Below are 12,748 nucleotides of genomic sequence, written 5' to 3' on the forward strand. Positions count from 1 at the left end.
GACTACAGAATATTCTGTTGTTACAACTGAAAAATTCAATGCAATATTTGCTCAGTATCCTAAAAGGCATGATTGCAGCTTTACCAAATGAAGTGGGAAATTGTAGTCACGGGTAAGACATTGAGAAACAGGCTTGTCAGTGCCTGTTTATCTAAAAGAACAATTCCTTGACATGAAAACAGGCATATGGCTTTACCTGAAGGAGTATTTCTTTTCATGTGTATTATTCATTTAAATATAATGGTTTGGGGCCATCTGTCTGGAAGATTTTAAGCTCGAGGACCAGAACCTGGAAGATGAGTAAGTGGCAAAGCCTTAGCTCCCCCTTGTCCCTTCAATGGGGCTGCCTTGTAGAGAAATCATTATTCCCAAGCAAATTCAGCCCTGCTTTTACCCTCAACCTTTTTTTTTTGGAGTGGGGGTGGTTGAGGGACAGGAGAATGCAGTTTGTGAAACAAAAATGCTGACTAAGCCTGGTTTCCGGTCACCGGGGCAACAGGGACTAGGAAAGAGGGAGGCCTCGGAATTCTTTTGGCAGGTCTGTGGGATTTCTGCCGGGCTTGACAGCCACCAGGCCAGGCGGGCCAGCTGGCTGACCTCGCACAGCCATCCTGACAGAGGGCTCCTGGAGGGGGACACACCTGGCTGTGAGCAGCGCTGGCCTCGGGAAGGTTCTGAGGCTGGGGTTTTTTTTTTTTTTTCATGCAAAGAGTAGCTTTTTAGCGAGCTAGGCAAGTGTCACTTTGGAGCAGATCATGAAGCATAAATGTAGGGCTATTTCATAGCCTTTGCTTCAGAACAGAGGACTATTTAAATTTTAGAAAAGCATTTCATAGCATTAGGTTTCAGACTTGACTGGGTTAGCAGAGGTCATGTAGTCTAACATTTTGTGAATCTATAAATCCCTCCGTATAAGCTTGGCTATTTAAGTTCATTCATTCATATATTTGTTTTACAAATGCTCTAGGCATTAAATGTGCAACTGTTAACAACAGACCCAGCCCCTTCCCTCACAGAGCCTCCATTCTAGCTTGTGTCAAGTGTTTTATTTGCCTACACGTCCCAGAAATAATCCATTTTCCAAAATGTCCCAGTGTGCCCTTGTTGTTGAATAATAGTATCAATTCAAGTCTTTTTTTTTCTTTTTCTTCTTTTTGAGACACAGTCTCACTTCATCACCCAGGCTGGAGTGCAGTGGCACAATCTTGGCTCACTGCAACCTTCACCTCCCAGGTTCAAGTGATTCTCCTGCCTCAGCCTCCTGAGTAGCTGGGATGACAGGTGCGCATCACCACGCCTGGCTAATTTTTTGTATTTTAGTAGAGACGGGGTTTAGCCATGTAGGCCAGACTGGTCTCGAACTCCTGGCTTCAAGTGATCCGCCCACCTTGGCCTCCTAAAGTGCTGGGATTACAGGTGTGAGCCACTGCACCAGGCCTCAGCCTTCTTTTTTTTAAGTGAAGACAGAAGAGCATCTAAATTATAATGTTTTCTTTAATGTGATTTGAAGGGACAACAGAAACCAATTGTGGAATAATACAAATTTGTTTTATGCACTCTGAGTAAAAAGAGCAACAAATAGACCATAGATAATAATGACAGACTTAATAAATGCCTTCCTAAAAGTATTGCAGTTTCGATTGTTCTTTTATAGGGACAATGTGGCAAGTGAGCATTAGTGATGAGTTGTTTCAAAAAGAGAGTCTCCGGGAAGTGTGACAGTGCATTTCTAGAATCCCTTGGCACTGAATTAAAAAAAGATATACATCAGTAATTTTGTTTTGTCTCTCCCCCGCCACCCCACCCCGCCCAGTAAAGAAGATAAATAATTCAGCATTCTCTCTCTGAAGTCCTTCAGGGTTTTGGCAGAGAAAGCAATTTCTCTGCATCCAGAATAACTATTTTAATACTGGGATTTCACAATACTGTCTTTTTTTTTTTTTTTTTTTTTTTTTCATTTTTTTTTTCTACTTACCCCACCCTTTATAATTAAAACAATCCAATCTTCCATTTTTGCAGAGTCCCTGGCCACACACACTTAAATCAAGCAGAGCAGCCTCTGAAGAGCTGATTGTCATTTGTTTCCCTTTTGAAGTGCATTCTGGTGAGGGCAGGAGCTGGCTGGCAGAGTGTTCCCTCAGCCAAGACGGGACAGAGCTACAGATGCTTTCAGCTGCTGTTTACTTTCTCACCTCCTCTGTTGGTTTATTCCACAGGCAAGCTGCAGGCCAACGACCTGGAAGAAAAGGAGGTTTGAGGTTTGCTTCCAGGGACACCTTCAGCTCACAAATCATCATTTGTCTTTCACATGCTTACTTCTCCAGATATTTTACATATCACCCGTCCTCCAGCTGCTAGGAAAGGGTGTTTTTAACCCATAAATAATTACTCACTTCAGAGAGCGAGATAGATGACCACAAACTCACCAAGAGATTCTTGAGCCCTTATTTTGCAAGTCTTTCCACCCCAAGCTTGGACATAGACAGAAAATAAATTTGTCAGAGGAGGGTTGCATCAGGGTTAGCAGGGCGAGCTTTCCTTCTGAAAAGTGCCCTCAAAATCGGAATTTATAACTTTGCTTGATGGGTTGTGAATTCCTAGGACATGAGCTCCACTCACATACATTGAAAACTATCATTGAATATGTCCAGTTCATTCTGTTGCCTTGTTCAAGGGAGGAAAACTATGTTCAGGAAAGTTAAATCGGCTGTTTCATAAAATTTACTCTGACCTGTGAGGTAGAGGGGTTGGAATTTCTATTTTATAGCTGGGAAAACAGGCTCGGAAAAATGAAATAACTTGCCCAGTTCTCATAGCCAGTAGGTGAAAGGATTGACAATTTGAGGTCTGCCAACCTCAACTTGTCTTTCTCTGCCTCACTGAGACTTTGCCACAAACTGGGCCTCAGTTTCCTTATCTATAAAATGGAGATAACTGGGTTGTCATGAGGATGAGATGAAATAGCATGTTTTTTTTCTTCTTCTTTTCTCTCTCTCTTTTTTTTTTTTTTTTTTTTTTAAGACGGAGTCTCGCTCTGTAGCCCAGGCTGGAGTGCAGTGGCCGGATCTCAGCTCACTGCAAGCTCCGCCTCCCGGGTTCACGCCATTCTCCGGCCTCAGCCTCCCGAGTAGCTGGGACCACAGGCGCCCGCCACCTCGCCCGGCTAGTTTTTTGTATTTCTTAGTAGAGACGGGGTTTCACCGTGTTAGCCAGGATGGTCTCGATCTCCTGACCTCGTGATCCGCCCGTCTCGGCCTCCCAAAGTGCTGGGATTACAGGCTTGAGCCACCGCGCCCGGCCTTTTTTTTTTTTTTTTTTTAGATGGAGTCTCAGTCTGTCGCCCAGGCTGGAGTGCAGTGGCGCAACCTCGGCTCACTGCAACCTCCGCCTCCTGGGTTGAAGCAATTCTCCTGCATCAGCCTCCCGAGTAGCTGGGACTACAGGCACATGCCACCATGCCCGGCTAATATTTTGTATTTTTAGTAGAAACAAGGTTTCACTGTGTTAGCCAGGATGGGAAATAACATGTTAAAGGGCTTAGAACAGTGTTTCACACGCAGTAAGCAATATGCAATTTTTAGCTAATATCTCTGCCTCCCACACCATTTAACACTATCAGTAGCTTGTTCTATTGACTGCCTCACTGTGCCAGGTCCATTATAAATATGCTTTCTCATCTTTGTAGCATCCCAGCAAGATCAGTCTTATAAACCACCTTTTTTTTTTTTTTTTCCAGATAAACAAACTATCAAGAAAGGTTAAGAATTTAGTTCAAGATGCCACAACATGTAGTAGCTGAACTGGGATTTGAACTCCAATCTTTCTGGTTCCAAAGACAGTTTTTCTCCTGTGCCATGCTGCCTTTTCGGTGCCAAGCTCTCGACATGTCTAATAGCATTAAACCCCAACTACTGTTTGAGAATTCCAGTGGCTAATAGCCTGGAGAATTGAGAAGCAAGCAGTTCCTGCATTGAACTGATAACTAGAAAGCCCTTCATCGTATCTGCCTCAAATCTAGGCTAGAAGAGATCTTCCTTCTTTCCTGTGACAGTTCATTAATAGTTTGAGAGCCACTGTGTGCCCTTCTAGTCTTCCCCTGTGGTTAAATAGCCCCATGCTTCTTCATAGGATGTGATGCCCTGACCCGTTGCTATCCTGATTGTTCTCTGGTCACTCTTTGTAAAGATTTCAGTTAAGGTAAAGTGTTGGGTAGGGACCTGGATGCAGCCTTGCACTTGAAGGTTGATTGGAGGAAGAGGTCAGTTGGAATAGCTAGAGGAGCAGTGATGACCTGCTTCTTGAGATGGAAAGTAGGTTTTGAGCTTGGTCTAGGAAACTGAAGATTTGTTTGGAGGGCAGGGTGGACACAGAGGGGACCCTGGAAGGGATCTTTGAATATACCTATTTAATTGGAGCACAGTGGGAAATGAGTGACAAGCCAGCTTAACGTTTGTTTTCCTGCCTCGACTAGAGGGGGCAGAGGAAGGATGGGGCGCTGAGTGAAGCCAGCTGCACCACTGATGCTCAGCGGCAGAGGCCTGGAGTCATGCCTTCAGCCAGCCTTGGCCAACTGTCACCCCTCTGTTTCCATGGAAGCTTACTTCATCCCGTGCCTGTCTTTGCCTTTGCTTCAGCTGCTTTAGTTTCATCCGTTTTGACTGCTGCTGTTTGGTCTAAGTCAGATGTTTGCATTTTTACCCATGCAAGAGTAGTGGATGTCACGTGGCAGTCCAAATCCTACTGGGTCTGGGCTTTAATTTTATACCTACATTTAGTATAAAACAAAACCTTCCCCTGTTTGGATGGGAACATGTTGGTGAGGTTACCCCTTTTATTTTCAGACCTCGGGTTTTGTACTGTTTCTTTTTCTCTTTCAGTTCATGAGTTGAAATAAGAAAGTATTTTCATTCAAAAAAAGGCTAGAATTTTTAAAGTTCTAAATACAGAACTTGTAATATAAAGTTTAAGTGAAATAAAACATCTCGCTACTCTCCATTTATATTCAGAACAAATTTTATGTTATATAAAAATGGTTTATAAACCTCTCCTCGTTTGAAAAAATTGTTTTCTTAGCCTTGGTGACCATTATGAATTTCACACTTTGGTTTAATCCCTCCAAGGTGAAAGTTGACCAGGAAGAAACCTCTCACCACTTAAAGTGGATCAGTTCCACATGACAGTGTGACTTAAAATTGTTTATTTTGGTTTTTTGAGATTGGAATTCAGAAAATGAAATAAGAATAATAATTCCTTCAGCATTTATTATGTGATCTAAGCACCTTGTAGTGTTATCCTGCTTTATCATCACAGCAACCTTCTTGGGTGGGTGCTATTATCATCCCCACTTTACAAATGAAGAACAGAGGGCTAAATAACTTTCTGTTAGATAGCAGGACCAGGGTTCCAGTTCAAGCATCTAGCTCCTGACCACTTGGCCCTCCTGCTCATCCTATGTTAGGGGCAGGAAAGAATGCAACAGGACCATTTCTTGAGGATGGAGTCTTCACCTGGCTAGTTGGGTTGTATACAACAGGCTATTATTTCACTCATATTCGTGATTGAGGTGAGATTGCATGTTTTTAGTTTGTATTTCCAAGTACCCAGTGTATGCCTAGCACTGTTAAGGTAGTTGGGATGTAGGAGTGAACATGACAAACAAGGACCCTTCCCTCGTGGAGCTTACATTCTAGTAGGAAAGACAGAGAATGAAGACCTAAGTTGCATTGAAGAAAATTAATGCAGATTAAGAGACAGAAAAATGACAGGGGTGAGGCTATTTTAGGCAGGAGTGACGTAGGAGCATCTCTGAAGAGATGATATCTGTAAGAGGCAGGCATTAAGTGAGGGAATAAGCTTTAGGAAGATCCGAGGAACATCTTGCAAGAAGAGGGAACAGTTGGTGCAGGTGCAGGAGGTGGGAGGAGCAGCAGAGGAACTGGGAGACTGGAAGAGGGTGAAGGAGGGGAGCACATCAGAGACATGGGAGGAAAGGGTGGCCAGTGCTGTTATGCAGGGTGTGGTGGTCTGCAGCGAGGACCTGCCTCTATTTACCATCCAGGTGGAACAAGAAGCAGGTGGCTTTAGAGCAGGGGGCCACATGAGCTTTACTTTGGCTGCTATGTGAAATAACTTGTGACCGAAGAATGATTTTGGAATAATCTTAGACAAAGTGTTGTATTATAAATAATAACTTTCTCAGACTGGCCTAATTTATATTTCAAAGCTATTATTCAGGCCGGGTGCAGTGGCTCACTCCTGTAATCCCAGCACTTTGGGAGGCCAAGGCGGGCAGATCACTTGAGGCCAGGAGTTCGAGACCAGCATGGGCAACATGGCGAAACCATATCTCCACTAAAAATACAAAAATTAGCTGGGCATGGTGGCACATGCCTATAGTCCCAGCTACTCAGGAGGCTGAGGCACGAGACTTGCTTGACCTGGCAGGCAAAGGTTGCAGTGAGGCGAGAGCACGCCACTGTACTCCAGCCTAGGTGACAGGGTGAGACTCCATCTCAAAAAAAAAAAAAAGGGGGCAGTCATTCTGGGCACATTCAACACCCTTTCTGATTTCTCTCTCATTTGTTAGTCAGTTGAAGGTAGAAAATGATACTGTGAGCCCCCTACAGACAGAAGGCAACATTTGCCCTTAGGATGACTTGGTGGTTAAGTCTTCAGGGTAGTTAAGGAAACATCAGGGCTGGAGAATAGAGCTTCTGTTCTCTTTGATTTAAAATAGATGGAACAAATGTGAAATGGCACAGTGAAACATTTCCTGCAATGTAGTATAGGTTTTTCAGCTTTGGTTATCATGAATAATCCTTTAAATTTTATTTAGATATTTTATTTATATATTTAGACACACACAAACATTATTTTCTGTTTTATTTAGTAGAAATAGCTAGGAGTAATTTAAATTAATAGGAAAGTTTAGAACTATTTGTTTTCTATCTAATTTTTGATATTTGTTCTTATTTTATATATCATTACAGATAACAATTCATACGTGTTATACATAATGTATTTTTTTTATCCCATGAAGTTCCAGAAATGATTCTTACTATATCTAAATTTAGAACTCCTGGTAATTGCAGATTCAACTTGTATTCTTTTTTTTTGAGACAGAGTCTCGCTGTGTCGCCCAGGCTGAAGCACAGTGGTACAATCTCAGCTCAATGCAACCTCTGCCTCCCGGGTTCAAGTGGTTCTCCTGCCTCAGCCTCCCAAGTAGCTGGGACCACAGGTGCATGCCACCACGCCCGGCTAACTTTTGTATTTTTAGTAGAGACGGGATTTCACCTTGTTAGCCAGGGTGGTCTCGATCTCCTGACCTCGTGATCCACCTGTTTCGGCCTCCCAAAGTGCTGGGATTACAGGCTTGAGCCACTGCCCAGCCTCAACTTTTATTCTTAGGACTTATGTTGATAAAGTTTTGTCAAATAGAAAGGAATGCAGCCATCTCATCAACTTTTATATTAAAAGTGTCTTTGTTTAGAGGTAAACTCCCACATTTATTCAGAATGATTGAAAAATGGAATATTCTAGTAAAGTTCATGTTTTTGGATAATGAGGTTATGAGTCAAAAGATTCTTGCATTTATGGTTAATAAAGTACTAGAAATTTACCATTGACAAGGTACATTTTTTCAAACTGTGGCTCAGGGTATGTGAGTGTGCTTGAGGGATGGGGACTGGTGGGGTCCAGGCTTTTTATGCCAGATTCAATCCTTGTTGCTCCTTCTGAGGCTTTCAGGAAAACTTTGGTTGGATAATAAGGTTTCTAATGCACCCTGCCTGCCATGTTAAAAACAACTATCAGAAAGTCATTTGATTTTTCTAGGTTTATTCAGAAGGCACTTCCAAGATTTAGATGGTGAATGAAAATAACTTCTTACCAAAAAAAATCTCCATTTTTTGGTTTGCTTTTTATAGATTCCTGAATAAAATTTGTTAGTTAAGTATTCGATTATTTGCAATTTAGATGAACAGAAGTGAGCCAGAGACCCTTTCCAGCTAGAAGATTTATTTCAGTATAAGTTAACAATACAGTTGTTGTTTTTTTTTTAATCAATCAGTTCTCTCATGGTTTGTAACAGCACAACGAACTCTAGTAACTGAAAATTTTTATAGCCGATGACTTCACTAGGACTTGTCTAGACAGCAGTTACCCTCTAAAGTCACAGCATGTTAGGGCTGGAAGAGATCTAACAAAGATACTGTAATTTAGAAGTCCTAAATGTTCTGTTTGCCATTGTAGCCATGGTTTTACGGTTTGAGGGACAGTGAGACCAATGACTTCAGCATGGAAAGTGGGAAACTGATAGGCATAAATATGGGGAAAGGCCTAACCTTAGTTTGGGATGCAAATGTAAACATATAAAAGTATTCTCTGGAAACAGCAGCAAATTTGAAAGGAATTTGATGTCTGGTTATGTTTGTCAAAAAGGAGAGACTCCTGGAGATCATACCTAGAGAAAGTAATTGCAGTCAGTAGATTTCTAGCATTTTGGATGGACTCTCCTTGGCAATGTAATGCTAGCTTTTATAAAATAATGTTTATATTATTTGTTTTTGCTAATGAAATCCATATGCTGTGAAACAGTTACTTGTCTGTGGGATTTGGATTGGATCTACATGTTTCCCCAATCTTCAGCATTTTAGTCAACGAAGTAGTCAAATGGATTGACTTTTTTTTTTCCTTTTTTTTGAGACAGCGTCTCACTCTGTCATCCAGGCTAGAGTGCAGTGGCGTGATCTCTGCTCACTTTAGTCTCAACCTCCCAGGCACGAGGCTCCTCCTACCTCAGCCTCCCAAGTAACACCAGTCCCAGCTAATTTTTGTGTTTTTTGTAGAGACAAAGTTTCACCATGTTGCCCAGGCTGGTCTCGAACTTGTGGGCTCCAGTGATCCGCCCACCTCGACCTCCCAAAGTGCTGGGATTATGGACGTGAGCCACCGCCCCTGGCCACTGATTGGCTTTTCAAAGTAAACTTTCAACTCATTGTTTTGCTTTCCTGTCTGTAAACATAAAACTGCCAGATGCAATTTAATGTAGAGCCTGTACTCTGTAATTCCACAGTTTTACTGGCCTGTAAGTGGCAAAGACCAGAATGTACCTTATAGTCCAGAGGAATCTGATTGCTTTGATTGATGTAGATTTGGTTTGAGAACCTGAGATAGAAATAGCCTTGTCTCTGAGAAGTGTTTTGAGAGGACTTTCTATGATTTGGGTGTTTAAATAATTGCATGGGTGGGATGATTGCAACAGTTAAGTGCCCTTAGGTCAAATAATAGCTGAGCTTCCCATTAACTTTGTGAATGTGAAGTGACTTATGTCTGTAAGACTTTCTTCAGAGAAAGAATACCAATGGTTGCCTGGTGATTTTGACTTGCTGGGAGTAAATACACAGTGCTTTGTATTTGGTGAAAAGTTTTTGTGTTTTTTTGAGACGGAATCTCGCTCTGTCGCCCAGGCTGGAGTGCAGTGGCGTGATCTCGGCTCACTGCAAGCTCCGCCTCCCAGGTTCACGCCATTCTCCTGCCTCAGCCTCCCGAGTAGTTGGGACTACAGGCGCCCGCCACCTCGCCCGGCTAGTTTTTTGTATTTTTTTAGTAGAGACGGGGTTTCACCGTGTTGGCCAGGATGGTCTTGATCTCCTGACCTCGTGATCCGCCCGTCTCGGCCTCCCAAAGTGCTGGGATTACAGGCTTGAGCCACTGCGCCCAGCCTGGTGAAAAGTTTTGAGGTGACATACACTCTGCTCCATGCCTTGTGACAATGAGTGAATGACTCTTGCTTCCCACTCTGACTGTTGTTACTTCTGTAGGAAGCTGCCCTCTGTCGACAGCTCCCCATGGAAGCTGAGACTCTTGCTCCAGTTCAGGCTGCTGTCAACCCACCCACGATGACCCCAGACATGAGATCCATCACTAATAATAGCTCAGATCCTTTCCTCAATGGGTAAGTTAATATTTGGGGGCCACTTATTTTTGTTCTCTTCATTATGTGATCTAGACTATGATATGATCTTTGTTTACATTGGGAAGAGGTGGAGAACTTGAGGGTTGAGGGTGAGGATAAAGGGAGGAAGTGGGAGGGGCTGGCAGAAAATAGAAAGGCAGGGGAAGTCATCCACCTTTTAAAAAAATTTCCAAATTAAAAAATTAGTGATAGGACATAGAGTAAACCCCTAGTCAAGAATTTGAAAATGGGCATGAATTTATATATTTTTTAAACATGATAGTGTTGTTTAGTACTTATACTTGGAAGAATCTTGTGGTTTTATGTAACCAACAGGGGATAAAAGCATGCCATATGGCAAGTTGAGAACAGAACAATTAAGAAATGATGTTCGGCCAGGCGCGGTGGCTTATGCCTGTAATCCCAGCACTTTGGGAGGCCGAGGCAGGTGGATCACCTGAGGTCAGGAGTTCGAGACCAGTCTGACCAACATGGAGAAACCCCGTCTCTATTGAAAATACAAAACTAGCAGGGTGTGGTGGTGCATGCCTGCAATCCCAGCTACTCAGAAGGCTGAGGCAGGAGAATTGCTTGAACCCGGGAGGCGGAGGTTGTGGTGAGCCGAGATTGCGCCATTGCACTCCAGCCTGGGCAACAAGAGTGAAACTCTGTCTCAAAAAAAAAAAGATGATGTTCAGGGTGAAATGTGAATAAGATCTATAGTTTAGTAATTAGTATTCTACAATGTCAGGTTTCTGGTTTTGTTAATTGCACTATGGCTATGTAAGATGTTATCACTGGGGAAGCTGGTGAAGGGTACATGGGAACTCTCTGTACTCTTGCTGTGTCTTCTATGTGAGTTTAAAATAATTTCACAATTTAAAAAGTAATTAAAACAAAGGAGCAAAAAGGAAAGAGAATTTAGCCAGAAATATCTTCATGAGCAGAAGTAGTTTTTAAATCAGATAAAAAGGCAATTCTGTATTTCCTATGCCTTTTCTTCTGCCCTTGCAGAGACATCTGGCAAACAAACAAATACAATGATGAACATTATTAAAGATAGAGAGAAAAACAAACAGTAGCTGAAATAATAAGTAATGGAGGTTTCAAGTTGTTAATTTTAAAGTATTTGAAATACAGAGAAGTACAAAGAATAATGTGAATTACCCATGTACCCACTACCCAGATTTGCCATATTTTCATTTAACCTTATTTTTTAATAAATAAAATATTACAATTAATATTTGAATCCATCCCCCCCACCACTGAAATCTCATTTCTTTTCCCTTCTGTCCCCAGTGGTAGCCACTATTCAGAAACTGGTGTGTGTCCATCACACAGACTTTTATACCTCTTACTGCCTTTAGTGTATGTATCCATAAGCAATATTCTACATTGTTTTCTGTTTTTTTTTTAAGTTTTACATAAATGGTGTCATACTCTCTATGTCGAAGAGTGTTTAAATGGTTATTTTGAGATGAAAAGGAAATCAGTGTCAATTCACTGTGAATGGCCACACCTGATTACTTTCATTTTCATGATGATATGTATTTCAAAATTAAAGCTTTCCTTCCTCCCCAACCTGGAAAGTTGGGCAGAATGGCACAACTACACTTGTTTAGAGCTTTTGTGACTGTGTTTTAATTTTGAGATTTATTTAGTGGGCTCGCATTGAAGTTTCTTCATCTTTTGCTCTGCAGAGGGCCATATCATTCGAGGGAGCAGAGCACTGACAGTGGTCTGGGGTTAGGGTGCTACAGTGTCCCCACAACTCCAGAGGACTTCCTCAGCAACGTGGATGAGATGGATACAGGTAGGAGCAAAGCCTGCAAGCACTTACAGTGGGCTTGTGTTTTTTAAATGTTCTCTTCGGTCATCTCAATTTTCTTTTTCTTTTCTTTTTATAATTTCAACTTTTATTTTATATTTGGGGGTACACGTGCAGGTTTGCTACATGGTTATGTTTTGTGATGCTGGGGTTCGGGATATGATTGCTCTCGTCACCCAGGTAGTGAGCATAGTACCCGATAGTTTGTTTTTCACCCCTTGTTCCTGCCCACTCCCAGTAGTTCCTAGTGTCCATAAAAATGTTGAAAAAAAATGGAATGCTTCATCAATTTACATGTCATTCTCATGCAGGGGCCATGCTTATCATTCCAGTTTTAGTATATGTGCTGCCAAAGCGAGTACGGTCATCTCAATTTTAAAATCCAACCAGAAACACTCAATCTCAACAACAACATCAAATAACAACTGAAAAGCCACTGAACCCCCAGGCACTATTAATAAACTGTAGCCCCTTCCTCATAGATTACACAAGTATAGTTTTACATCTGGGCACAGGATTTTAAATTCTGTGTGTGTGTGTGTTTTTTTTTAAATTCATCTTTGCTCCATCTAGTCCCTTCCTCACAATTGCATCAAGACACCACTGTCTGCTTTGCCATGCTTCCACAGTGGGGTATTCATGCCGTTCTAGTTTTCAGTTGTAGTATATGGGCCACCCTTTCTCCTGGAAAGTGACACTGGTTTATAGTTCCAGTACCCAAATTTTTTCATGTCATTCACTGCATTTGAAAAGCAATTGGGGCCGGGTGTGGTGGCTCAAGCCTGTAATCCCAGCACTTTGGGAGGCCGAGACGGGTGGATCACGAGGTCAGGAGATCGAGACCATCCTGGCTAACACGGTGAAACCCCCGTCTCTACTAAAAAAAAATACAAAAAACTAGCCGGGTGAGGTGGCGGGCGCCTGTAGTCCCAGCTACTCGGGAGGCTGAGGCAGGAGAATGG

At 42.2% G+C, this 12,748-nt stretch overlaps 1 protein-coding gene and 1 pseudogene across 1 annotated transcript in view; one reads left to right on the top strand and one right to left on the bottom strand.

The window, feature by feature from the left end:
* The window catches only part of WWTR1 (WW domain containing transcription regulator 1), a 141,331-nt gene that overhangs the window by 120,153 nt on the left and 8,430 nt on the right, over positions 1-12,748 (top strand). The window contains exons 5-6 of the mRNA XM_003894965.4: positions 9,825-9,958; positions 11,659-11,771. Of these exons, the coding sequence (XP_003895014.1) occupies positions 9,825-9,958; positions 11,659-11,771 (247 nt within the window). The remainder of the gene's footprint in view (positions 1-9,824; positions 9,959-11,658; positions 11,772-12,748) is intronic.
* LOC116273942 lies at positions 12,053-12,148 on the bottom strand (annotated as a pseudogene).

This window comes from Papio anubis, chromosome 2 (genome assembly GCF_008728515.1).
Source record: "Papio anubis isolate 15944 chromosome 2, Panubis1.0, whole genome shotgun sequence".
In the NCBI taxonomy this organism is placed as follows: domain Eukaryota; kingdom Metazoa; phylum Chordata; class Mammalia; order Primates; family Cercopithecidae; genus Papio; species Papio anubis.